The sequence below is a fragment of the Pseudophryne corroboree genome, chromosome 8 (genome assembly GCF_028390025.1).
Source record: "Pseudophryne corroboree isolate aPseCor3 chromosome 8, aPseCor3.hap2, whole genome shotgun sequence".
Classification (NCBI taxonomy): domain Eukaryota; kingdom Metazoa; phylum Chordata; class Amphibia; order Anura; family Myobatrachidae; genus Pseudophryne; species Pseudophryne corroboree.
This window is the reverse complement of record NC_086451.1, coordinates 441,452,051-441,476,988: the sequence shown is the minus strand read 5'-3', so window position 1 is coordinate 441,476,988 and position 24,938 is coordinate 441,452,051. Positions and strand designations below refer to the sequence as shown.

The following is a 24,938-nucleotide window of genomic DNA, read 5'->3' as shown; positions in this document are numbered from 1 at the left end:
TATAGTGCCAATAATTTATTAGAAATCAGCAGTTTTTTATCGGGGGAAACCCACGCTTTATCACACACCTCATTTAATTCATCTGACTCAGGAAAAACTACTGGTAGTTTTTTCACACCCCACATAATACCCTTTTTTGTGGTACTTGTAGTGTCAGAAATGTTCAATGCCTCCTTCATTGCCGTGATCATGTAACGTGTGGCCCTACTGGACATTACGTTTGTCTCGTCACCGTCGACACTGGATTCAGTATCCGTGTCAGGGTCTGTGTCGACCATCTGAGGTAACGGGCGTTTTAGCGCCCCTGACGGTGTCTGAGACGCCTGAACAGGCACTAATTGATTTGTCGGCTGTCTCATGTCGTCAACAGTTTTTTGCAAAGTGCTGACATTGTCACGTAATTCTTTAATTACTACCATCCAGTCAGGTGTCGACTCCCTAGGGGGTGACATCACTAACACAGGCAATTGCTCTGCTTCCACATCATTTTCCTCCTCATACATGTCGACACAATCGTACCGACACCCAGCACACACACAGGGAATGCTCTGATAGAGGACAGGACCCCACTAGCCCTTTGGGGAGACAGAGGGAGAGTTTGCCAGCACACACCAGAGCGCTATATATATACAGGGATAACCTTATATAAGTGTTACTCCCTTTATAGCTGCTTTATTATATATTAGCTGCCAATAGTGCCCCCCCCTCTCTTGTTTTACCCTGTTTCTGTAGTGTAGTCTGCAGGGGAGAGTCAGGGAGCCGTCCTTCCAGCGGAGCTGTGAAAGAAAATGGCGCTTGTGTGCTGAGGAGAAAGGCTCCGCCCCCTTCACGGCGGCCTTTTCTCCCGCTTTTTTCAGGAAACTGGCAGGGGATAAATGCATCCATATAGCCCAGGAGCTATATGTGATGCATTTTTTTTAGCCATATAAGGTTTTTATATCGTTTTTATTGCGTCTCAGGGCGCTCCCCCCCAGCGCCCTGCACCCTCAGTGACCGGAGTGTGAAGTGTGCTGAGAGCAATGGCGCACAGCTGCAGTGCTGTGCGCTACCTTATTTGAAGACAGGAACGTCTTCTGCCGCCGCTTTCTCCGGACCTCTTCGCTCTTCTGGCTCTGTAAGGGGGCCGGCGGCGCGGCTCCGGGACCCATCCAGGCTGAACCTGTGATCGTCCCTCTGGAGCTAATGTCCAGTAGCCAAGAAGCCCAATCCACTCTGCAGTCAGGTGAGTTCGCTTCTTCTCCCCTTAGTCCCACGATGCAGTGAGCCTGTTGCCAGCAGGACTCACTGAAAATAAAAAACCTATTTAAACTTTTACTTCTAAGCAGCTCAGGAGAGCCACCTAGCTTGCACCCTTCTCGTTCGGGCACAAAAATCTAACTGAGGCTTGGAGGAGGGTCATAGGGGGAGGAGCCAGTGCACACCAGCTAGTCTAAAGCTTTTACTTTTTGTGCCCAGTCTCCTGCGGAGCCGCTATTCCCCATGGTCCTTACGGAGTTCCCAGCATCCACTAGGACGTCAGAGAAATATAAAGCATAAAGATCTATGATTAATATACAGGAGGATCCTTTGCAGCAGCGACCACTATTCACCAGAAGAGGGAGCAAAATCCTCTGTACTTTTAACAGGCCAGATTTCTCATAAGTAGAGGGAGCACTCCTATTTTAATATAAGACCCCACCCCCTATTCTGACTGGCTAGACATCATGTCCCCACGAAGAGGGGGCGTGTTCTGCTAACAGTGACGTTTTGTCGCCTCTTAGTTCCTGAAAAATGGCCGCATTTGAAAATTTTGTGACACATCACTTACATTTACACGGGTACCTGTGGCCGCCGGAGCCCCTAATGTCCCAGCGCTAGTTGGTTTACCTGCTCCACGTTAGGAAACGATGGAGCCCCTAGTCTGCCGTGGCCGCCTGTCCTCGCAGCGCGTCCCAGAGCGAGACGCCTCTGCTGCATGAGTAACCCCCCACCCCGCCGCTCACACAACACCGTCTCTCCCGATCTCCTCCATATGATGCACCACGGAGTTACCTCACTGCGTGTGCCGCGGAGGATCGGGAAGGGGCGTTGCAGCTGGCCGGGAGGCTGGAAGACTGTGACAGTGTCTCCGTGAGGCGGCGGCGGGAGGGGGATGATCGCATGCTGCCCTAACTCTGTGCCGCGTTCTTACGTCCGCTCACTCCTGCTACGGCTACACTGATCTCCCCACCGCTGTTAACAGGGGAGATCAGTGTGTAAAAAAATAACGCATCGCTCACTGAAGAGGGGACGCAGGGAGAGCTGGCTGGAGGTACTTGATAAAGCTGTGGAGGGAGGGAGAGCGGGGGACGCTGCGCTGCTATTGTTGGATTAAATATGGCAGATGGCAGCAGCGTGGTGTTGGGCTAAGAAACTAGGGCTTCTGTTACCACCAGTACTCACGACAACCTCTGAGTCCTCCTCCAGTTGAGAGATCTAGATCCCTTTAGCTGGGATCCTTGTCTCTCCACACTGCAGACACTTGTCCTCCTTTTACTAGGTGGACGGAGTTCTTTATTCTGTTAGTTAAGCCTGCACCCTCCTTCCATTTAGGTGGGATTGGGCATCGTCTTTTTTCCTGTGCTAAAGCCTGCACCCTCCTTCCATTTAGGTGGGATTGGGAAGTTTTCCTTAGGAAAAAAGCCTGCACCCTACTTTTAGTTAGGAGGGATTGGGCCAGTATAAACAATAAAAAGTAAAAATATAAATAAATAAAATAAATAAATTGTCTTCATGGAGCAGGAGCTCCCATCTTGTGCTTCTTTCCTCCTGGCACAATTTTCCAAACTGAGGGAGGAGGGATGTGAAGGGGGAGGAGCCGGCTGTGCAGACAATGCTAATTTTAGATTGTGCCACACCTCCGGTTACAAGCTTCACACCCCTAATGTAAATGGATGCTCCAGTGTCCCCTAGTGGATGGAAGAGAAATACCCACATTGTAGAACATGGATTTGTACTTTTATGCCAGTAGTATAGGTTTGGTCCTGAAGGTTTATACATTTCTAACAGTAATACGTATCTTGTGATAAGATCAATTTTGGGTCCCTGAATTAAGATGCCTTTAGAGTTACTATTAGGTATGTATTCAATGTTTAATCCAAACCCTCCATATATCAATGTAACATAATATACAGTAGTTTGTTATATAGTTTATAAAATCAGAACAAGAGACTTTTAATCCGTTATGTTTTTGTAGAAAAAAAATTAAAATTGAAAGATGACATAATGCCACTATTGCAGAATATTTTTTTTGCTTTGTATTTGCTTTGTATTTTTAAATATACAAGGTATGGCCTGCTAGAATGTATCCACTCGACTACACGCATTTCTATCTCAAAGTAGAGATGAGCGGATTCGGTTTTACTCGGTTCTCAAAACCGAATCTTATTGGCTATCCAAAACACGTGACATCCGTGAGCCAATAAGATTCGGTTTTGAGAACCGAGTAAAACCGAGTAAAACCGAATCCGCTCATCTCTATCTCAAAGTACTTACCTCATTTCTGACATTGTGCAAAAGTGTCCGGCCTGTGGCAGAGAGTTGGTGAAGAGGCTGCAGTGCTTGACCTACAGTGACAAGTGGAGACTGCTGAGCCGCCGATGACAAGGAACCAAATCCCATTACTGGGAGCTGAGCATCCATCATAGAAAGTAATACCTTCCAAAAAGAAAGCAGAAATTTACCATATGGCAGCATTGTCAGCATACTACTCACAAACCACTACACCATGACATGTACACACAGCACAGTGTCAGTCTCCCCTCACATACTACTACACCATGACGACATGTATACACAGGTACAGTACAGACAGCAGCAATGCCAGCCTCCCTTCACACACACTACTACACCATTACATGTACACACAGCACAGTGTCAGTCTCCCCTCACACACTACTACACCATGACATGTATACACAGCACAGGTACAGTACACACAGCAGCAGTGCCAGTCTCCTCTCACACACTACTACACCATGACATGTATACACAGCACAGGTACAGTACAGACAGCAGCAGTGCCAGTCTCCCCTCACACACTACTACACCATAACATGTATACACAGCACAGGTACAGTACAGACAGCAGCGCCAGTCTCCTCTCACACACTACTACACCATGACATGTATACACAGCACAGGTACAGTACAGACAGCAGCAGTGCCAGTCTCCTCCTCACACACTACTACACCATGACATGTATACACAGCACAGGTACAGTACAGACAGCAGCAGTGCCAGTCTCCCCTCACACACTGCTACACCATGACATGTATACACAGCACAGGTACAGTACAGACAGCAGCAGTGCCAGTCTCCCCTCACACACTACTACACCATGACATGTACACACAGCACAGGTACAGTACAGACAGCAGCAATGCCAGTCTCCTCCTCACACACTACTACACCATGACATGTATACACAGCACAGGTACAGTACAGACAGCAGCAGTGCCAGCCTCCCCTCATACACTACTACACCATGAGATGTACACACAGCACAGGTACAGTACAGACAGCAGCAGTGCCAGTCTCCCCTCACACACTACTACACCATGACATGTGTACACAGCACAGGTACAGTACAGACAGCAGCAGTGCCAGTCTCCTCCTCACACACTACTACACCATGACATGTACACACAGCACAGGTACAGTACAGACAGCAGCAATGCCAGTCTCCTCCTCACACACTACTACACCATGACATATATACACAGCACAGGTACAGTACAGACAGCAGCAGTGCCAGTCTCCTCCTCACACACTACTACACCATGACATGTATACACAGCACAGGTACAGTACAGACAGCAGCAGTGCCAGTCTCCCCTCACACACTACTACACCATGACATGTACACACAGCACAGGTACAGTACAGACAGCAGCAGCAGCGCCAGTCTCCCCTCACACACTGCTACACCATGACATGTATACACAGCACAGGTACAGTACAGACAGCAGCAGTGCCAGTCTCCCCTCACACACTGCTACACCATGACATGTATACACAGCACAGGTACAGTACAGACAGCAGCAGTGCCAGTCTCCCCTCACACACTACTACACCATGACATGTATACACAGCACAGGTACAGTACAGACAGCAGCAGTGCCAGTCTCCTCCTCACACACTACTACACCATGACATGTATACACAGCACAGGTACAGTACAGACAGCAGCAGCAGTGCCAGTCTCCTCCTCACACACTACTACACCATGACATGTACACACAGCACCTGTACAGTACAGACAGCAGCAGTGCCAGTCTCCCCTCACACACTACTACACCATGACATGTATACACAGCACAGGTACAGTACAGACAGCAGCAGTGCCAGTCTCCCCTCACACACTGCTACACCATGACATGTATACACAGCACAGGTACAGTACAGACAGCAGCAGTGCCAGTCTCCCCTCACACACTACTACACCATGACATGTATACACAGCACAGGTACAGTACAGACAGCAGCAGCGCCAGTCTCCCCTCACACACTACTACACCATGACATGTATACACAGCACAGGTACAGTACAGACAGCAGCAGTGCCAGTCTCTCCTCACACACTACTACACCATGACATGTATACACAGCACAGGTACAGTACAGACAGCAGCAGTGCCAGTCTCCCCTCACACACTACTACACCATGACATGTATACACAGCACAGGTACAGTACAGACATCAGCAGTGCCAGTCTCCTCCTCACACACTACTACACCATGACATGTATACACAGCACAGGTACAGTACAGACAGCAGCAGTGCCAGTCTCCTCTCACACACTACTACACCATGACATGTATACACAGCACAGGTACAGTACAGACATCAGCAGTGCCAGTCTCCCCCCACACACTACTACACCATGACATGTATACACAGCACAGGTACAGTACAGACAGCAGCAGTGCCAGTCTCCCCTCACACACTACTACACCATGACATGTACACACAGCACAGGTACAGTACAGACAGCAGCAGCAGCGCCAGTCTCCCCCCACACACTACTACACCATGACATGTATACACAGCACAGGTACAGTACAGACAGCAGCAGTGCCAGTCTCTCCTCACACACTACTACACCATGACATGTATACACAGCACAGGTACAGTACAGACAGCAGCAGTGCCAGTCTCCCCCTCACACACTACTACACCATGACATGTATACACAGCACAGGTACAGTACAGACAGCAGTGCAAGTCTCCCCTCACACACTACTACATCATGGCATGTATACACAGCACAGGTACAGTACAGACAGCAGCAGTGCCAGTCTCCTCCTCACACACTACTACACCATGACATGTATACACAGCACAGGTACAGTACAGACAGCAGCAGTGCCAGTCTCCTCACACACTACTACACCATGACATGTATACACAGCACAGGTACAGTACAGACAGCAGCAGTGCCAGTCTCCTCACACACTACTACACCATGACATGTACACACAGCACAGGTATAGTACAGACAGCAGCAGTGCCAGTCTCCTCCTCACACACTACTACACCATGACATGTATACACAGCACAGGTACAGTACAGACAGCAGCAGTGCCAGTCTCCTCCTCACACACTACTACACCATGACATGTATACACAGCACAGGTACAGTACACAGCAGCAGTGCCAGTCTCCTCCTCACACACTACTACACCATGACATGTACACACAGCACAGGTATAGTACAGACAGCAGCAGTGCCAGTCTCCTCCTCACACACTACTACACCATGACATGTATACACAGCACAGGTACAGTACAGACAGCAGCAGTGCCAGTCTCCTCTCACACACTACTACACCATGACATGTATACACAGCACAGGTACAGTACACAGCAGCAGTGCCAGTCTCCTCTCACACACTACTACACCATGACATGTATACACAGCACAGGTATAGTACAGACAGCAGCAGTGCCAGTCTCCCCTCACACACTACTACACCATGACATGTATACACAGCACAGGTACAGTACAGACAGCAGCAGTGCCAGTCTCCCCTCACACACTACTACTCCATGACATGTATACACAGCACAGGTACAGTACAGACAGCAGCAGTGCCAGTCTCCTCCTCACACACTACTACATCATGACATGTATACACAGCACAGGTACAGTACAGACAGCAGCAGTGCCAGTCTCCTCTCACACTCTACTACACCATGACATGTATACACAGCACAGGTACAGTACAGACAGCAGCAGTACCAGTCTTCCCTCACACACTACTACACCATGACATGTATACACAGCACAGGTACAGTACAGACAGCAGCAGTGCCAGTCTCCCCTCACACACTACTACACCATGACATGTATACACAGCACAGGTACAGTACAGACAGCAGCAGCACCAGTCTCCCCTCACACACTACTACACCATGACATGTATACACAGCACAGGTACAGTACAGACAGCAGCAGTGCCAGTCTCCCCTCACACACTGCTACACCATGACATGTACACACAGCACAGGTACAGTACAGACAGCAGCAGTGCCAGTCTCCTCTCACACACTACTACACCATGACATGTACACAGCACAGGTACAGTACAGACAGCAGCAGTGCCAGTCTCCTCCTCACACACTACTACACCATGACATGTATACACAGCACAGGTACAGTACAGATATCAGCAGCAGTACCAGTCTCCCCTCACACACTACTACACCATGACATGTATACACAGCACAGGTACAGTACAGACAGCAGCAGTGCCAGTCTCCCCTCACACACTACTACACCATGACATGTATACACAGCACAGGTACAGTACAGACAGCAGCAGTGCCAGTCTCCCCTCACACACTACTACACCATGACATGTATACACAGCACAGGTACAGTACAGACAGCAGCAGTGCCAGTCTCCCCTCACACACTGCTACACCATGACATGTACACACAGCACAGGTACAGTACAGACAGCAGCAGTGCCAGTCTCCTCTCACACACTACTACACCATGACATGTACACAGCACAGGTACAGTACAGACAGCAGCAGTGCCAGTCTCCTCCTCACACACTACTACACCATGACATGTATACACAGCACAGGTACAGTACAGATATCAGCAGCAGTGCCAGTCTCCTCTCACACACTACTACACCATGACATGTACACACAGCACAGGTACAGTACAGACAGTAGCAGTGCCAATCTCCTCTCACACACTACTACACCATGACATGTGTACACAGCACAGGTACAGTACAGACAGCAGCAGTGCCAGTCTCCTCCTCACACACTACTACACCATGACATGAATACACAGCACAGGTACAGTACAGACAGCAGCAGTGCCAGTCTCCCCTCACACACTACTACACCAGGACATGTATACACAGCACAGGTACAGTACAGACAGCAGCAGTGCCAGTCTCCCCCTCACACACTACTACACCATGACATGTATACACAGCACAGGTACAGTACAGACAGCAGCAGTGTCAGTCTCCTCTCACACACTACTACACCATGACATGTATACACAGCACAGGTACAGTACAGACAGCAGCAGCACCAGTCTCCCCTCACACACTACTACACCATGACATGTATACACAGCACAGGTACAGTACAGACAGCAGCAGTGCCAGTCTCCTCTCACACACTACTACACCATGACATGTACACACAGTAGCAGCGCCAGTCTCCTCACACACTACTACACCATGACATGTATACACAGCACAGGTACAGTACAGACAGCAGCAGTGCCAGTCTCCCCTCACACACTACTACACCATGACATGTACACACAGCACAGGTACAGTACAGACATCAGTAGTGCCAGTCTCCCCTCACACACTACTACACCATGACATGTATACACAGCACAGGTACAGTACAGACAGCAGCAGCACCAGTCTCCCCTCACACACTACTACACCATGACATGTATACACAGCACAGGTACAGTACAGACAGCAGCAGTGCCAGTCTCCCCTCACACACTACTACACCATGACATGTATACACAGCACAGGTACAGTACAGACATCAGCAGTGCCAGTCTCCTCACACACTACTACACCATGACATGTATACACAACACAGGTACAGTACACACAGCAGCAGTGCCAGTCTCCTCTCACACACTACTACACCATGACATGTATACACAGCACAGGTACAGTACAGACAGAAACTTTGTAGAACTATAACCATAAGAACCTGCTGGGTAGGAGCTGTAGGGAGATATCCGCTCTGCCCCGCATGATGAAGAGGAGGAGAGTAATAGTCTGATGGAGATGTCATGTCCTGTCTGACCTGAAGGGGAAAACAATTAACCGTAAATGGCACAGTAACCATTTAGTTCCATGGTGGTTCCAGCTAGGCTCCGCACGCGCCCAGTACACGCAAGCTATTCTTGGCTCACCTGCAGCAGCTGCTGCTGTTGGTCAGTGCTGACCTGGGCTGGGCAGTAATGCCCACTATAAAGGAAAGCTGGAGCCTGGTACAGTAGGCTGCCCGCAGGCACCTTGCTCAAGTCACTAAACTCCAGGTACTGGCCTTTCAGGGCTATGCCGGAGAGTAGAGCGGATGTAGGCAGGAGAGCAGGTGATGAGCCTGGTGATGGAGCAGCATGCAGGTACAGAGGCTGGGATCTGCCAGAGACAGAGAGATAAAACCACACTGTGGGATAAGAAACATCATAAAAGGGCCTGATAGGCCAACACAAAGATTGCTAAATCAAGGTTATATCTCAGACCTGTAGGGCTGCAGAGAGGGGGTTCCAGGCCTGTACCCACTGCCCGTGCTTGTGACATGGACATCCACCTGACACGCAATACAAGCAATGGAAATTACTAATCAGGTTACATGAATATTCCAGATACAATAAATACAATGGAAAACATTCATGGAACAAAGATAGATCATGTTTTTTGAACCATGAGGCAAATCCTGATGGTAACTGATACCCCATTCACACTGCACAAAAAACCCAGTATCGACCCGGTATTTTGCCGGGGCCGACGCGGGTCGCTAATCAGTGTGAAGGGGTCACTGCTGAACTCCCGGGTCGCCTGACACGGTAATTCAACCCGGGAATAAAGAAGGGTTATTACCTGGCCAAGCGCAGTGTGAACGTGTTCACCCGGGTCGATTCGACCCGGGACCTGGTCACAGTATAGGGAGAGATGGCGCCGCCTCTGCACCCGCCCCAGATGCCGCCTCTGTCCCCGCCCCCAGATGGCAACCCAACTTGGCATACTGCCGGGTCGGGAAGCCACCCTGTTCACGCTGCACGGGTCCAATGCTGGATGGCACCCGTGAATAACCCGTTTCCAATTCCTGGGTGCGACCCGGCAATTGCAGTGTGAACAAAGTGTAAGACTTTATTTTTTAAGGTGTACAGCTTTTGTAAGGAGCTGCTTCCCGGACGGGTAGAATTTCACATTTCAAACGGCTGGGCCTTTACCCAGACTGCGAGTGCGTTTTAAATGTTCACCTCAGACCCGCTGGGAAGCGATGGCTTACCAAAGCTGGTGCTTCATAAAATAAAGCCTGGCGTCTGAAGAACAGAAACGTTACTTCCCGTGCAATATACACTAGGAGACGGAAACACGGTTCTACAGGTACCTGTGCTGAAAACAAGTTGCTGCCATAGTGAAACATACGGCTTCTTTTCTACACAGGTACCTGTAGGATAGTGCACCCAGCTGTAATATGAGAGAGAACCTAGTCTTTTGTACCTGATAGTACTGGTTAGAGTACACTCTCTGGCTTCGATCCTCTGCAAAATCAAGAGACTCATTGTTAGAGATAACAAACAGATAAACTGTAGACCTCACTAAACCATCTTTCCGTAAAAAAAAATGCACAATACAAGACTAGACGTCACCACTGGACGTTACTTGCTTGTACCTGGCAGATGAGATTGTGCCCCTTCCGGGAGGGCAGATGATAGCGCCAGCTGTTGAGAATCCATGTGCGGCTCAGCTGTTGCTGAATGATGTGGGGGGAGATTCCACGTCCGCGGCGAGGGGCCTGTCTGCAAGTCAGCACACGAGTGTTGGAAAGTAAAGGGCACATCACAGTGAAGACAGAAAATAGGATTTTGGTACTTACCAGGTAAATCCTTTTCTTTGAATCCATAGGGGGCACTGGAGTACTCTTGGGATATGGACGGGCGTAGCCGAACAAAGGCACTGAATATTTAAATTTAGGACTCTCCCCCCCTCCATATCCCCGAGTACCTCAGTGTACTCTCTCAGTGTTTTTTACTGAGCGAACAGGAACTATATAGAGAGGTTGACAATGGAGAATACCTATAACATAACGGACAACAACAATGTTGACCCATAACCTTACTGTCAACTAAACAGTTGACACCATAACCATAACATAACGGACAACAACAATGTTGACCCATAACCTTACTGTCAACTAAACAGTTGACACCATAACCGATAGAACTTTATAATTTGAACCAATCGGTGAAAATGTGTTACCATAAGCTCCTCTGAGCTTACTATCAATCAAGTAAAACTTGTTACCCTAAGCTCCCTTGAGCTTAAAACAACCCAGGTAAAACTGCTCTGGGTGGGCGTCCAGTGCCCCCTATGGATTCAAAGAAAAGGATTTACCTGGTAAGTACCAAAATCCTATTTTCTTTATCATCCACTAGGGGTCACTGGAGTACTCTTGGGACGTACCAAAGCTTCCCTCGTGGGCGGGAGAGCTGTTTGATACTTGTAACAGTAGGCAGCCCAAAGCTAGATGCTGATGGCGCCACCATTCAGAACGTGTAAACGTGCACAAACGTGGTGCACTAAAGGCTATGTAGCCGCGTCGTAGACGCTCCACGACCCGCTGGGTCTGACATTCCCACAGAACCTGTGGGATGAGCTATTACTGACGTAGGCGATTGTAACTTAGCCTTAAAGTAAGCCTGACTTGTAGTCATTATTATTATCCCACTGGATAATGTCTGCTGAGAAACTGGCTAACCCCAGTTGGCAATATCATAGAGAACAAACAACGTATTCATATCACGTACTGTAGACGTTCGGGACATATATAAACGCGTAATGCGTGTACCACATTCAGAATTCTAGAATGTGCTGTCCACACAGGAACCACTATTGGTATATTGATGTGAAGAATACGAAAGCGGAATTCGTCCGAAGATCTGCTTTGTCATGAGAAAACTCAAATACGGTGGCTTGGAATACCAGGCACCCAAATATGAAAACAAAACCCTTGCCGAAGCCAAGGCTAGAAGAAAAATGTTTTCCAAAATGAGAAACTTAATCCCCCTTTGTTGTAAGGGTTCAAAATATGAAAACTGTAATCTGAACCCAACCTCAAGCCACCTGGCGCTGTAGGTGGGATAAATAGAGTCTGAACTTTGATTACACCTTGTAGAAAGATGTGTACAGACGCAATAGAGGCAAACGTCTTTGAAAATAAGTTTACCATACAGATACCTGCACCCTCAGTGCAGATAAACGCAGTTTTCCATCCCACCCCGTTTAACAGAATACGGGTAACTTGAAGGATGATGTCGGATACTTCCGAGGTTTACCACCTATGTAAGCACACGAAATTTTGTAATAATGAGCTGCCTTAAGCGGCTTACTAGCTCGTAACATGGTTGGTGTAACCGATACTGTAATGCTCCATTTCTTAAGATGGCGGTCTGAACCCTCACCCCGTCAACCGCATCTGCGGTACATAGGTAATAGGTACATAGGTAACTATGGGTAAAAGACCGTTCCCTGCTGTAACAGGTTGGACGTATTATGAGCGGTCAAGATCGTATGCAAGTATCCCTTGGAAAATCGAGAAGCAAACTTCTCCGAAACCCATGAGATACCACCAGTATGACTGTGACGACCTGTCTTATGATCCGTTTTGGCAACGGAGATAGCAGCTGAAAATGGTGGTGCCAGCTACACGATGCTGAATGCCACATGAATGTGAGAGACTCCACCGCCACTGCCCTTGTGATCTGTTGTTTTGTACACATACTGAGCTTTTGTAATTGTGGCGAGATGCCATCATGTATATCTGAGGGTAACCCCCTTCTGTGGACTCACATATGAAACCCCTCTGGAATTAATGTCCAGTTTTCAGGATCCAAATCCTGACGGGTGAGATCATCTGTCTAACAGATGTCCACTCACGGAATGATCCCTTCTGAGCCATTGAGGATTCGAGTTACCTGGCGTATTGCCATGCGACTTCTTGTTGTGTATGCAACTGCCGTTGCGTTGTCTGACTGCCCCTGGTCAGACTGAAAGCGAAGCATGTAGTGCATTGTAAAATGCACGGAGTTCCAGGACATTTATCAACAGCAATCTGTCGTGTTTTAGAACCGCTGTCGCTGATCTTTTTAACTACAACTCCTGAACCTCTGCGACTCTCGTCCAGAGTATATACACCCTCGTCCCTCTGTGGGAACTGCGAGTTAAGGGCGGCGAACTAAATCGCTTTGAAAATAAGATTTTACTTACCGATAAATCTATTTCTCGGAGTCCGTAGTGGATGCTGGGGTTCCTGAAAGGACCATGGGGAATAGCGGCTCCGCAGGAGACAGGGCACAAAATGTAAAGCTTTTCCAGATCAGGTGGTGTGCACTGGCTCCTCCCCCTATGACCCTCCTCCAGACTCCAGTTAGGTACTGTGCCCGGACGAGCGTACACAATAAGGGAGGATTTTGAATCCCGGGTAAGACTCATACCAGCCACACCAATCACACCGTACAACCTGTGATCTAAACCCAGTTAACAGTATGATAACAGCGGAGCCTCTGAAAGATGGCTTCCTTCAACAATAACCCGAATTAGTTAACAATAACTATGTACAATTTATGCAGATAATCCGCACTTGGGATGGGCGCCCAGCATCCACTACGGACTCCGAGAAATAGATTTATCGGTAAGTAAAATCTTATTTTCTCTATCGTCCTAGTGGATGCTGGGGTTCCTGAAAGGACCATGGGGATTATACCAAAGCTCCCAAACGGGCGGGAGAGTGCGGATGACTCTGCAGCACCGAATGAGAGAACTCCAGGTCCTCCTTAGCCAGAGTATCAAATTTGTAAAATTTTACAAACGTGTTCTCCCCTGACCACGTAGCTGCTCGGCAAAGTTGTAATGCCGAGACCCCTCGGGCAGCCGCCCAAGATGAGCCCACCTTCCTTGTGGAGTGGGCCTTTACAGATTTAGGCTGTGGCAGGCCTGCCACAGAATGTGCAAGTTGGATTGTGCTACAGATCCAACGAGCAATCGTCTGCTTAGACGCAGGAGCACCCATCTTGTTGGGTGCATACAATATAAACAACGAGTCAGATTTTCTGACTCCAGCTGTCCTTGCAATATATATTTTTAATGCTCTGACAACGTCCAGTAACTTGGAGTCCTCCAAGTCACTTGTAGCCGCAGGCACTACAATAGGCTGGTTCAGATGAAATGCTGACACCACCTTAGGGAGAAAATGCGGACGAGTCCGCAGTTCTGCCCTGTCCGAATGGAAAATCAGATATGGGCTTTTGTAAGATAAAGCTGCCAATTCTGATACTCTCCTGGCAGAAGCCAGGGCTAGAAGCATGGTCACTTTCCAAGTGAGATATTTCAAATCCACCTTTTTTAGTGGTTCAAACCAATGAGATTTTAGAAAGTCCAAAACCACATTGAGATCCCACGGTGCCACTGGAGGCACCACAGGAGGCTGTATATGCAGCACTCCCTTAACAAAGGTCTGGACTTCAGGGACTGAAGCCAATTCTTTTGAAAGAAAATCGACAGGGCCGAAATTTGAACCTTAATAGATCCCAATTTGAGACCCATAGACAATCCTGATTGCAGGAAATGTAGGAATCGACCCAGTTGAAATTCCTCCGTCGGAGCACTCCGATCTTCGCACCACGCAACATATTTTCGCCAAATTCGGTGATAATGTTGCACGGTTACTTCCTTCCTTGCTTTAATCAAAGTAGGAATGACTTCTTCCGGCATGCCTTTTTCCTTTAGGATCCGGCGTTCAACCGCCATGCCGTCAAACGCAGCCGCGGTAAGTCTTGAAACAGACAGGGACCCTGCTGAAGCAAGTCCCTCCTTAGAGGTAGAGGCCACGGATCTTCCGTGATCATCTCTTGAAGTTCCGGGTACCAAGTCCTTCTTGGCCAATCCGGAACCACTAGTATCGTTCTTACGCCTCTTTGCCGTATAATTCTCAATACTTTTGGTATGAGAGGCAGAGGAGGAAACACATACACCGACTGGTACACCCAAGGCGTTACCAGCGCGTCCACAGCTATTGCCTGCGGATCTCTTGACCTGGCGCAATACCTGTCCAGTTTTTTGTTGAGGCGAGACGCCATCATGTCCACCATTGGTCTTTCCCAACGGGTTACCAGCATGTGGAAGACTTCTGGATGAAGTCCCCACTCTCCCGGGTGAAGATCGTGTCTGCTGAGGAAGTCTGCTTCCCAGTTGTCCACTCCTGGGATGAACACTGCTGACAGTGCTATCACATGATTCTCTGCCCAGCGAAGAATCCTTGCAGCTTCTGCCATTGCACTCCTGCTTCTTGTGCCGCCCTGTCTGTTCACATGGGCGACTGCCGTGATGTTGTCCGACTGGATCAACACCGGTTTTCCCTGAAGCAGAGGTTCTGCCTGGCTTAGAGCATTGTATATTGCTCTTAGTTCCAGAATGTTTATGTGAAGAGACGTTTCCAGACTCGTCCATACTCCCTGGAAGTTTCTTCCTTGTGTGACTGCTCCCCAGCCTCTCAGGCTGGCGTCCGTGGTCACCAGGATCCAATCCTGTATGCCGAATCTGCGGCCCTCCAATAGATGAGGACTCTGCAACCACCACAGAAGAGACACCCTTGTCCTTGGAGACAGGGTTATCCGTAGGTGCATCTGAAGATGCGACCCTGACCATTTGTCCAACAGATCCCTTTGGAAAATTCTTGCGTGGAATCTGCCGAATGGAATTGCTTCGTAAGAAGCCACCATTTTTCCCAGGACTCTTGTGCATTGATGTACAGACACCTTTCCTGGTTTTAGGAGGTTCCTGACAAGCTCGGATAACTCCTTGGCTTTTTCCTCCGGGAGAAAAACCTTTTTCTGAACCGTGTCCAGAATCATCCCTAGGAACAGCAGACGAGTTGTCGGCATTAACTGGGATTTTGGAATATTCAGAATCCACCCGTGCTGTTTTAGCACTTCTTGAGACAGTGCTAATCCCATCTCTAGCTGTTCTCTGGACCTTGCCCTTATTAGGAGATCGTCCAAGTATGGGATAATTAATATGCCTTTTCTTCGAAGAAGAATCATCATCTCGGCCATTACCTTTGTAAAGATCCGAGGTGCCGTGGACAATCCGAACGGCAGCGTCTGAAACTGATAGTGACAGTTTTGTACAACGAACCTGAGGTACCCCTGGTGTGAGGGGTAAATTGGAACGTGGAGATACGCATCCTTGATGTCCAAGGATACCATAAAGTCCCCCTCTTCCAGGTTCGCTATCACTGCTCTGAGTGACTCCATCTTGAACTTGAACTTCTTTATGTACAGGTTCAAGGACTTCAGATTTAGAATAGGCCTTACCGAGCCATCCGGCTTCGGTACCACAAAAAGAGTGGAATAATACCCCTTCCCTTGTTGTAGAAGAGGTACCTTGACTATCACCTGCTGAGAGTACAGCTTGTGAATGGCTTCCAAAACCGTCTCCCTTTCGGAGGGGGACGTTGGTAAAGCAGACTTCAGGAAACGGCGAGGTGGATCTGTCTCTAATTCCAACCTGTACCCTTGAGATATTATCTGCAGGATCCAGGGATCTACCTGCGAGTGAGCCCACTGCGCGCTGTAATTTTTGAGACGACCGCCCACCGTCCCCGAGTCCGCTTGAGAAGCCCCAGCGTCATGCTGAGGCTTTTGTAGAAGCCGGGGAGGGCTTCTGTTCCTGGGAAGGAGCTGCGTGTTGCTGTCTCTTCCCTCGACCTCTGCCTCGTGGCAGATATGAATAGCCCTTTGCTCTCTTATTTTTAAAGGAACGAAAGGGCTGCGGTTGAAAAGTCGGTGCCTTTTTCTGTTGGGGAGTGACTTGAGGTAGAAAGGTGGATTTCCCGGCTGTAGCCGTGGCCACCAAATCTGATAGACCGACTCCAAATAACTCCTCCCCTTTATACGGCAAAACTTCCATATGCCGTTTTGAATCCGCATCGCCTGTCCACTGTCGCGTCCATAAAGCTCTTCTGGCCGAAATGGACATAGCACTTACCCGTGATGCCAGTGTGCAGATATCCCTCTGTGCATCACGCATATAAAGAAATGCATCCTTTATTTGTTCTAACGACAGTAAAATATTGTCCCTGTCCAGGGTATCAATATTTTCAATCAGGGACTCTGACCAAACTACCCCAGCACTGCCCATCCAGGCAGTCGCTACAGCTGGTCGTAGTATAACACCTGCATGTGTGTATATACTTTTTTGGATATTTTCCATCCTCCTATCTGATGGATCTTTAAGTGCGGCCGTCTCAGGAGAGGGTAACGCCACTTGTTTAGATAAGCGTGTTAGCGCCTTGTCCACCCTAGGAGGTGTTTCCCAGCGCTCCCTAACCTCTGGCGGGAAAGGGTATAATGCCAATAATTTCTTTGAAATTATCAGCTTTTTATCAGGGGCAACCCACGCTTCATTACACACGTCATTTAATTCTTCTGATTCAGGAAAAACTATAGGTAGTTTTTTCACACCCCACATAATACCCTGTTTAGTGGTACCTGTAGTATCAGCTAAATGTAACGCCTCCTTCATTGCCAAAATCATATAACGTGTGGCCCTACTGGAAAATACGGTTGATTCGTCACCGTCACCACTGGAGTCAGTGCCTGCGTCTGGGTCTGTGTCGACCGACTGAGGCAAAGGGCGTTTCACAGCCCCTGACGGTGTTTGAGTCGCCTGGACAGGCACTAATTGATTCTCCGGCCGCCTCATGTCGTCAAACGACTGCTTTAGCGTGTTGACACTATCCCGTAGTTCCATAAATAAAGGCATCCATTCTGGTGTCGACTCCCTAGGGGGTGACATCCTCATATTTGGCAATTGCTCCGCCTCCACACCAATATCGTCCTCATACATGTCGACACACACGTACCGACACACAGCAGACACACAGGGAATGCTCCTAACGAAGACAGGACCCACTAGCCCTTTGGGGAGACAGAGGGAGAGTTTGCCAGCACACACCAAAAGCGCTATATATATATCAGGGATAGCCTTATAATAAGTGCTCCCTTATAGCTGCTTTGTTATATCAAAATATCGCCATAAATTTGCCCCCCCCTCTCTGTTTTACCCTGTTTCTGTAGTGCAGTGCAGGGGAGAGACTTGGGAGCCGTCCTGACCAGCGGAGCTGTGAGAGGAAATGGCGCCGTGTGCTGAGGAGATAGGCCCCGCCCCTTTTCTGGCGGGCTCGTCTCCCGCTATTTAGAGAAATCAGGCAGGGGTTAAATATCTCCATATAGCCTCTAGGGGCTATATGTGAGGTATTTTTAGCCTTTATATAGGTTACATTTGCCTCCCAGGGCGCCCCCCCCCAGCGCCCTGCACCCTCAGTGACCGCGTGTGAAGTGTGCTGAGAGGAAAATGGCGCACAGCTGCAGTGCTGTGCGCTACCTTTAGAAGACTGCAGGAGTCTTCAGCCGCCGATTCTGGACCTCTTCTGACTTCAGCATCTGCAAGGGGGCCGGCGGCGCGGCTCCGGTGACCATCCAGGCTGTACCTGTGATCGTCCCTCTGGAGCTTGATGTCCAGTAGCCAAGAAGCCAATCCATCCTGCACGCAGGTGAGTTGACTCCTTCTCCCCTCAGTCCCTCGCTGCAGTGATCCTGTTGCCAGCAGGAATCACTGTAAAATAAAAAACCTAGCTAAACTTTTTCTAAGCAGCTCTTTAGGAGAGCCACCTAGATTGCACCCTTCTCGGCCGGGCACAAAAATCTAACTGGAGTCTGGAGGAGGGTCATAGGGGGAGGAGCCAGTGCACACCACCTGATCTGGAAAAGCTTTACTTTTTGTGCCCTGTCTCCTGCGGAGCCGCTATTCCCCATGGTCCTTTCAGGAACCCCAGCATCCACTAGGACGATAGAGAAAACGTATTATTATCTTAACAGGTGAATACACCAATGTACCGCTAGTGTGCTTTGCACTAATTACTAGATGTACATTTGTTCTTGCTGGTGTAGTAGGTAAATGTCTTTGATTTACCGTATTTATAATCTTATTTTGAACGTGATCTGCCACCGCAGTATACATTAGTAGCGCAAGTTAGAGGAACTTTGTTGAGACAGAGTTCTTATGAGCAGATCGTGTAAGATAGAGAAACTCTGTTGCGACAGAGTTCTTATGTGAGATGAGCTATCATCGTCCAACATCACTTTGGTAAAAACCCGAGTATAAGAACCGGTAGACCTGAAATGGTTAATGGTTGTGGCGATTTGCAAACGCTAGAACCTGTGATGAACAAACCGGAATGGGTAAATAAGCATTGTGAAGATCAAGTGCAAGTATGCAATTTTGTGGCTCCAATATGCCACAACTAACCGCAGCAATCTATTTTCAAACTGCAGTAAGTGACTTGCTGATTGAGACTGCGACGGAGCTGTATGGTTTTGTTACCCCAAACAAAGGGGAATAAGCAACCCTGACTCTGTTGGTGTACTACTGCCTGTATTCTAAAGACAGCTGAAACCCAGCAGAGACTAAATGGCAACCTGCCAAACCTGCAGTCTTGTCCTTGAATCTGTGAATAGCTGAGACCTCCCCGCAAATTGCAAAGACGCGCTTCCACAATTGGAAAAGAGGTCATGAAACCACTGGCTTGCTGACTTGTCGTTATAAGGCGTGAGTGTTTTGTACTACCGCCTTGAAACTGAAGTGTAAAGGGATTAAACGCCGGCACAAGTATTTCGTTTTGATACTGGATGCGGTAATGGCTGAATATCAAATTTAGGACCAAACAAAGTGTGGCCTTGTCGTGCTGAACTAGCGACGATGAAAAGTGATAATTGAAGTACCCGTCGTTAGCAGAAGCTTTACAGATATACTCTGCAGCTTCTTTTAACAGTAAGCTCATTGTTTCCATACATAGTCTAGTTTAACAGTAAGCTCATTGTGTTTGACACAGACGCCCTTACCAATGGCGGATGGCGTCCTTTTGGAAACGATTAAAGAGTGGTCAAAGTCTACTAAGTGTAAAAATGGAGACCTTGACTCACTGGTTTTTAGCAATGTATGTTGTCAAAAACCCCGCACTATATGAGTGCTGGTGTAATGCACCCTTCTCACTCGTAGTTATTGTGTGAGATCTGACATAGAATCGTGCATTAACCCTGGTACCCAAAGGGAATTGGCCCTTTGAAAAGACTTTAGTTAGAGCAGGCGGAGTACTTCGAGTCTCCGATGTTACCGCTCTTTGAATTTGAATTGCCAATGCTTAACATAGGATCTTTAAAGTTATTTTTAGTCTGCGCTAGAGCCTTACTAGCTATGCAGACCGACCCACAATAGGCAACGGATAGACACTTGCACGACTTATTGAAGTTCTTTTGTGTCATATATATATTTTTGTTGCTGAAAAGCATATTAAAGCCAGCCGTAGCCAGGCATCAAAAAAAAAATTATATGAAACTCATGGTTATTTCTCTCTACGGACATCTTAGCAACAGCGAAAGATTTATTAGATCTGAAGAGAAACCAGAGTATTCTTTATGTGAAAAGCAGTTCACATGTGTGCAATCCGAACCAAATTCCCACTAACACCCCTTTGCCTCTAGTGGCTTAGAGATGTAGGGCAGGAATGTTCTAGAATTATGTGAAACCTGAACAAAAATTCCCACTAACACCCCTGCGCCTCCTTGTGGAGGAGAGGTGTATGTCGGAATGTTCTGGAATTCTAAACTGGAAGAACTGTAATGATTAAAAATGGCCCCCATACACTGAAAAGCACAGGACCTTTTTAATATATATATATATATATATAGGCTTAATAGCCTATTATACAGGTAATATAGGCTTAATAGCCTATTATAGTGTGATAATCACAATCCAGTAATAAAACACTTATTACATTGTATGGCAGCCTACAGAAAAACAGGAAGCATGTTAAAAATGGTTGCCATTCATACAAATAGAAACATAGTTTAGGTCATGATCTGGTTAAAACTATGTTTTATTAACCCATGCAGTCTTGTGCTGCTGCTATGGCATTTACTCCCCCTCCCCTCCCCTGCAGCTGCGCTGCTCCCATGTACCTGCAGCGGACGGGAACGAGTGCAGGGACCTAGATGAAAACCGGGTGCAGGGACCTAGCTGAAGCAGGAAAGCGCTGTATAGCGCCGGGGAGTTACGGTCCGGACGAGCGGGCGGCATGCCTGATTGATGTGCGGCCGCTCCGTCTCTCATACAGTAGTGGCCGTGGTAATCAGCGGCGGGCAGCGGATGGTAATGAGCGCTGGAAGAGCGGCCGGCGTCTATGAGTGACGTGCGGCCGCTCGGAGCTGTGCGCTGCTTCATCGTTGGGAGAGCGGCCGGCGTCTCTGAATGACGTGCGGCCGCTTGGAGCTGTGCGGGTACTTAGAGTAGCTGCTGGCGGTGATCTAGCTGCTGGCGGTGATCGTTGGGAGAGCGGCCGGCGTCTCTGAGTGACGTGCGGCCGCTCGGAGCTGTGCGGGTACTTAGAGTAGCTGCTGGCGGTGATCGTTGGGAGAGCGGCCGGCGTCTCTGAATGACGTGCGGCCGCTCGGAGCTGTGCGGGTACTTAGAGTAGCTGCTGGCGGTGATCGTTGGGAGAGCGGCCGGCGTCTCTGAGTGACGTACGGCCGCTCCGTTTGTAGATAGCGCGCTCGTTCAGCGGGGCCCCTGTAATCAGCGCAAACAGTAAAGCACACTTTCCCCCACAGCAGGGCGGCAGCGTGAGCTGACCGCCCTGACACCCCACTATACCTTGTGCCGCACTTGTAAGCTCCGTTCTGACGGTGCTTTCCTCCTGGCTGTGACGGGGCTTCTTTCTGTAAGCTCCGTCCAGCTCAGATCATCTTGGCTGTGACAGGGCTTCTCCTGTAAGCTCCGTACAGCTTCTCATCTTCCTTCCAGCTCTTTGTCTCATCTTGGCTGTGACGGGGCTTCTTTCTGTAAGCTCCGTCCAGCTTGCAGGAGACAGAGGCTGCCTGTGGCTGTGAGGGTGCTCTTTGTGAGGACCGACACGCCATGCGCTGCCTTGTAGCGCCTGTGGCTGTGAGGGTGCTCTTTGTGAGGACCGACACGCCATGCGCTGCCTTGCAGCGGCACTTTCCCGGACCCATGTTTTTCAAGAAACTGGGAAGGGAAGTGTAAAAATTAAAAATAAAAAGTAAAATAAAAAATAAAAATCTCAAATGTGGGCATTCCCACAAGCCGATGTTCGTGCTGTGAGCACCGAAAAAACACAGAGTACACTGAGGTACTCGGGGATATGGAGGGGGGGAGAGTCCTAAATTTAAATATTCAGTGCCTTTGTTCGGCTACGCCCGTCCATATCCCAAGAGTACTCCAGTGACCCCTAGTGGATGATAAAGAAAGGAAATGTTATGGAAAGAAATTATTTTCTCTATCTGCAGCTAAAGCCAGGAAGATGAAGCAGTATAACCACTGGGCTGTAAACAGTGGTGCAGTGGTCTCCTTACCATGCATGGATGCTGGCTGGCAGTGCTTGGTGTTTCTCTGCCTTGCTTGGCGCCATCAGAGGAAACACACTGTTCCTGTCGAAATAGCAGAGAAAATAAGATTTTACTTACCGGTAAATCTATTTCTCGTAGTCCGTAGTGGATGCTGGGGACTCCGTAAGGGCCATGGGGATAGACGGGCTCCGCAGGAGACATGGGCACTTTATGAAAGAATTTAGGTTCTGGTGTGCACTGGCTCCTCCCTCTATGCCCCTCCTCCAGACCTCAGTTAGAGAAACTGTGCCCGGAAGAGCGGACAGTACAAGGAAAGGATTTTGGTAATCCAGGGCAAGATTCATACCAGTCACACCGTATAACATGTGATAACAACCAGTTAACAGTATGACAAATAACAGAGCATCAGGTCCAACCCTGATGCAACCATAACATAACCCTTATTGCAGCAATAACTATATACAAGTATTGCAGAAGAAGTCCGCACTTGGGACGGGCGCCCAGCATCCACTACGGACTACGAGAAATAGACTTACCGGTAAGTAAAATCTTATTTTCTCTAACGTCCTAGTGGATACTGAGGACTCCGTAAGGACCATGGGGATTATACCAAAGCTCCCAAACGGGCGGGAGAGTGCGGATGACTCTGCAGCACCGATTGAGCAAACACAAGGTCCTCCTCAGCCAGGGTATCAAACTTGTAGAACTTTGCAAAATTGTTTGTACCTGACCAAGTAGCCGCTCGGCAAAGTTGTAATGCCGAGACCCCTCGGGCAGCCGCCCAAGAAGAGCCCACCTTCCTAGTGGAATGGGCCTTAACTGATTTAGGCAGCGGCAATCCAGCCGCAGAATGAGCCTGCTGAATCGTGTTACAGATCCAGCGAGCAATAGTTTGCTTTGAAGCAGGAGCACCAAGCTTGTTGGAAGCATACAGGATAAACAAAGACTCTGTTTTCCTGACCCTAGCCGTTCTGGCTACATAAACCTTCAAAGCCCTGACCACATCAAGTAACTCGGAATCCTCCAAGTCAGTAGTAGCCACAGGCACCACAATAGGTTGGTTTATATGAAAGGATGAAACCACTTTCGGTAGGAATTGTGGACGGGTCCGCAATTCTGCTCTATCCGCATGGAAAACCAGATAGGGGCTTTTATGTGACAAAGCCGCCAACTCTGACACACGCCTAGCCGAAGCCAAGGCTAATAGCATGACCACCTTCCACGTGAGATATTTCAACTCCACCGTTTTGAGTGGTTCAAACCAGTGGGATTTCAGGAAACTCAACACCACGTTAAGATCCCAAGGTGCCACTGGAGGCACAAAAGGGGGCTGAATATGCAGCACTCCCTTTACAAACGTCTGAACTTCAGGCAGAGAAGACAACTCTTTTTGAAAGAAAATAGATAGGGCCGAAATCTGGACCTTAATGGAACCCAATTTTAGTCCCAAATTCACTCCGGACTGTAGGAAGTGAACTAAACGGCCCAGCTGGAATTCCTCCGTAGGAGCATTCCTGGCCTCACACCAAGCAACATATTTTCGCCATATACGGTGATAATGTTGAGCTGTCACGTCCTTCCTAGCCTTTATCAGGTAGGAATGACCTCATCCGGAATGCCTTTCTCTGCTAGGATCCGGCGTTCAACCGCCATGCCGTCAAACGCAGCCGCGGTAAGTCTTGGAACAGACAGGGCCCCTGTTGCAACAAGTCCTGTCTTAGAGGAAGAAGCCACGGGTCCTCTGTGAGCATTTCTTGCAGATCTGGATACCAAGTCCTTCGTGGCCAATCTGGAACAATGAGTATTGTTCTCACTCCTCTTTTTCTTATTATCCTCAGCACCTTGGGTATGAGAGGAAGAGGAGGAAATACATAGACCGACTGGAACACCCACGGTGTCACCAGGGCGTCTACAGCTATCGCCTGAGGGTCTCTTGACCTGGCGCAATACCTCTGTAGCTTTTTGTTGAGGCGGGATGCCATCATGTCCACCTGTGGCAGTTCCCACCGACTTGTAATCTGTGCAACGACTTCCTGATGAAGTCCCCACTCTCCCGGGTGTAGGTCGTGTCTGCTGAGGAAGTCTGCTTCCCAGTTGTCCACTCCCGGGATGAACACTGCTGACAGTGCGCTTACGTGATTCTCCGCCCAGCGAAGAATCTTGGTGGCTTCCGCCATCGCCACTCTGCTCCTTGTGCCGCC

At 48.7% G+C, this 24,938-nt stretch overlaps 1 protein-coding gene and 1 non-coding gene across 3 annotated transcripts in view; both read right to left on the bottom strand.

The window, feature by feature from the left end:
* Positions 1 to 24,938, bottom strand: part of PRRC2A (proline rich coiled-coil 2A) — a 173,604-nt gene that overhangs the window by 28,868 nt on the left and 119,798 nt on the right. For both annotated transcript variants that reach the window (XM_063938097.1, XM_063938098.1), the window contains exons 23-29: positions 22,744 to 22,818; positions 10,932 to 11,058; positions 10,760 to 10,800; positions 9,775 to 9,842; positions 9,442 to 9,670; positions 9,237 to 9,332; positions 3,514 to 3,675 (exon numbers count right to left, since the gene is read on the bottom strand). In XM_063938097.1, coding sequence (XP_063794167.1) covers positions 3,514 to 3,675; positions 9,237 to 9,332; positions 9,442 to 9,670; positions 9,775 to 9,842; positions 10,760 to 10,800; positions 10,932 to 11,058; positions 22,744 to 22,818 — 798 coding nt within the window. The remainder of the gene's footprint in view (positions 1 to 3,513; positions 3,676 to 9,236; positions 9,333 to 9,441; positions 9,671 to 9,774; positions 9,843 to 10,759; positions 10,801 to 10,931; positions 11,059 to 22,743; positions 22,819 to 24,938) is intronic.
* On the bottom strand, positions 20,669 to 20,785 carry LOC134953816 (U5 spliceosomal RNA). Its single transcript, XR_010185798.1, has one exon. It is a non-coding gene; the product is annotated as a U5 spliceosomal RNA (small nuclear RNA).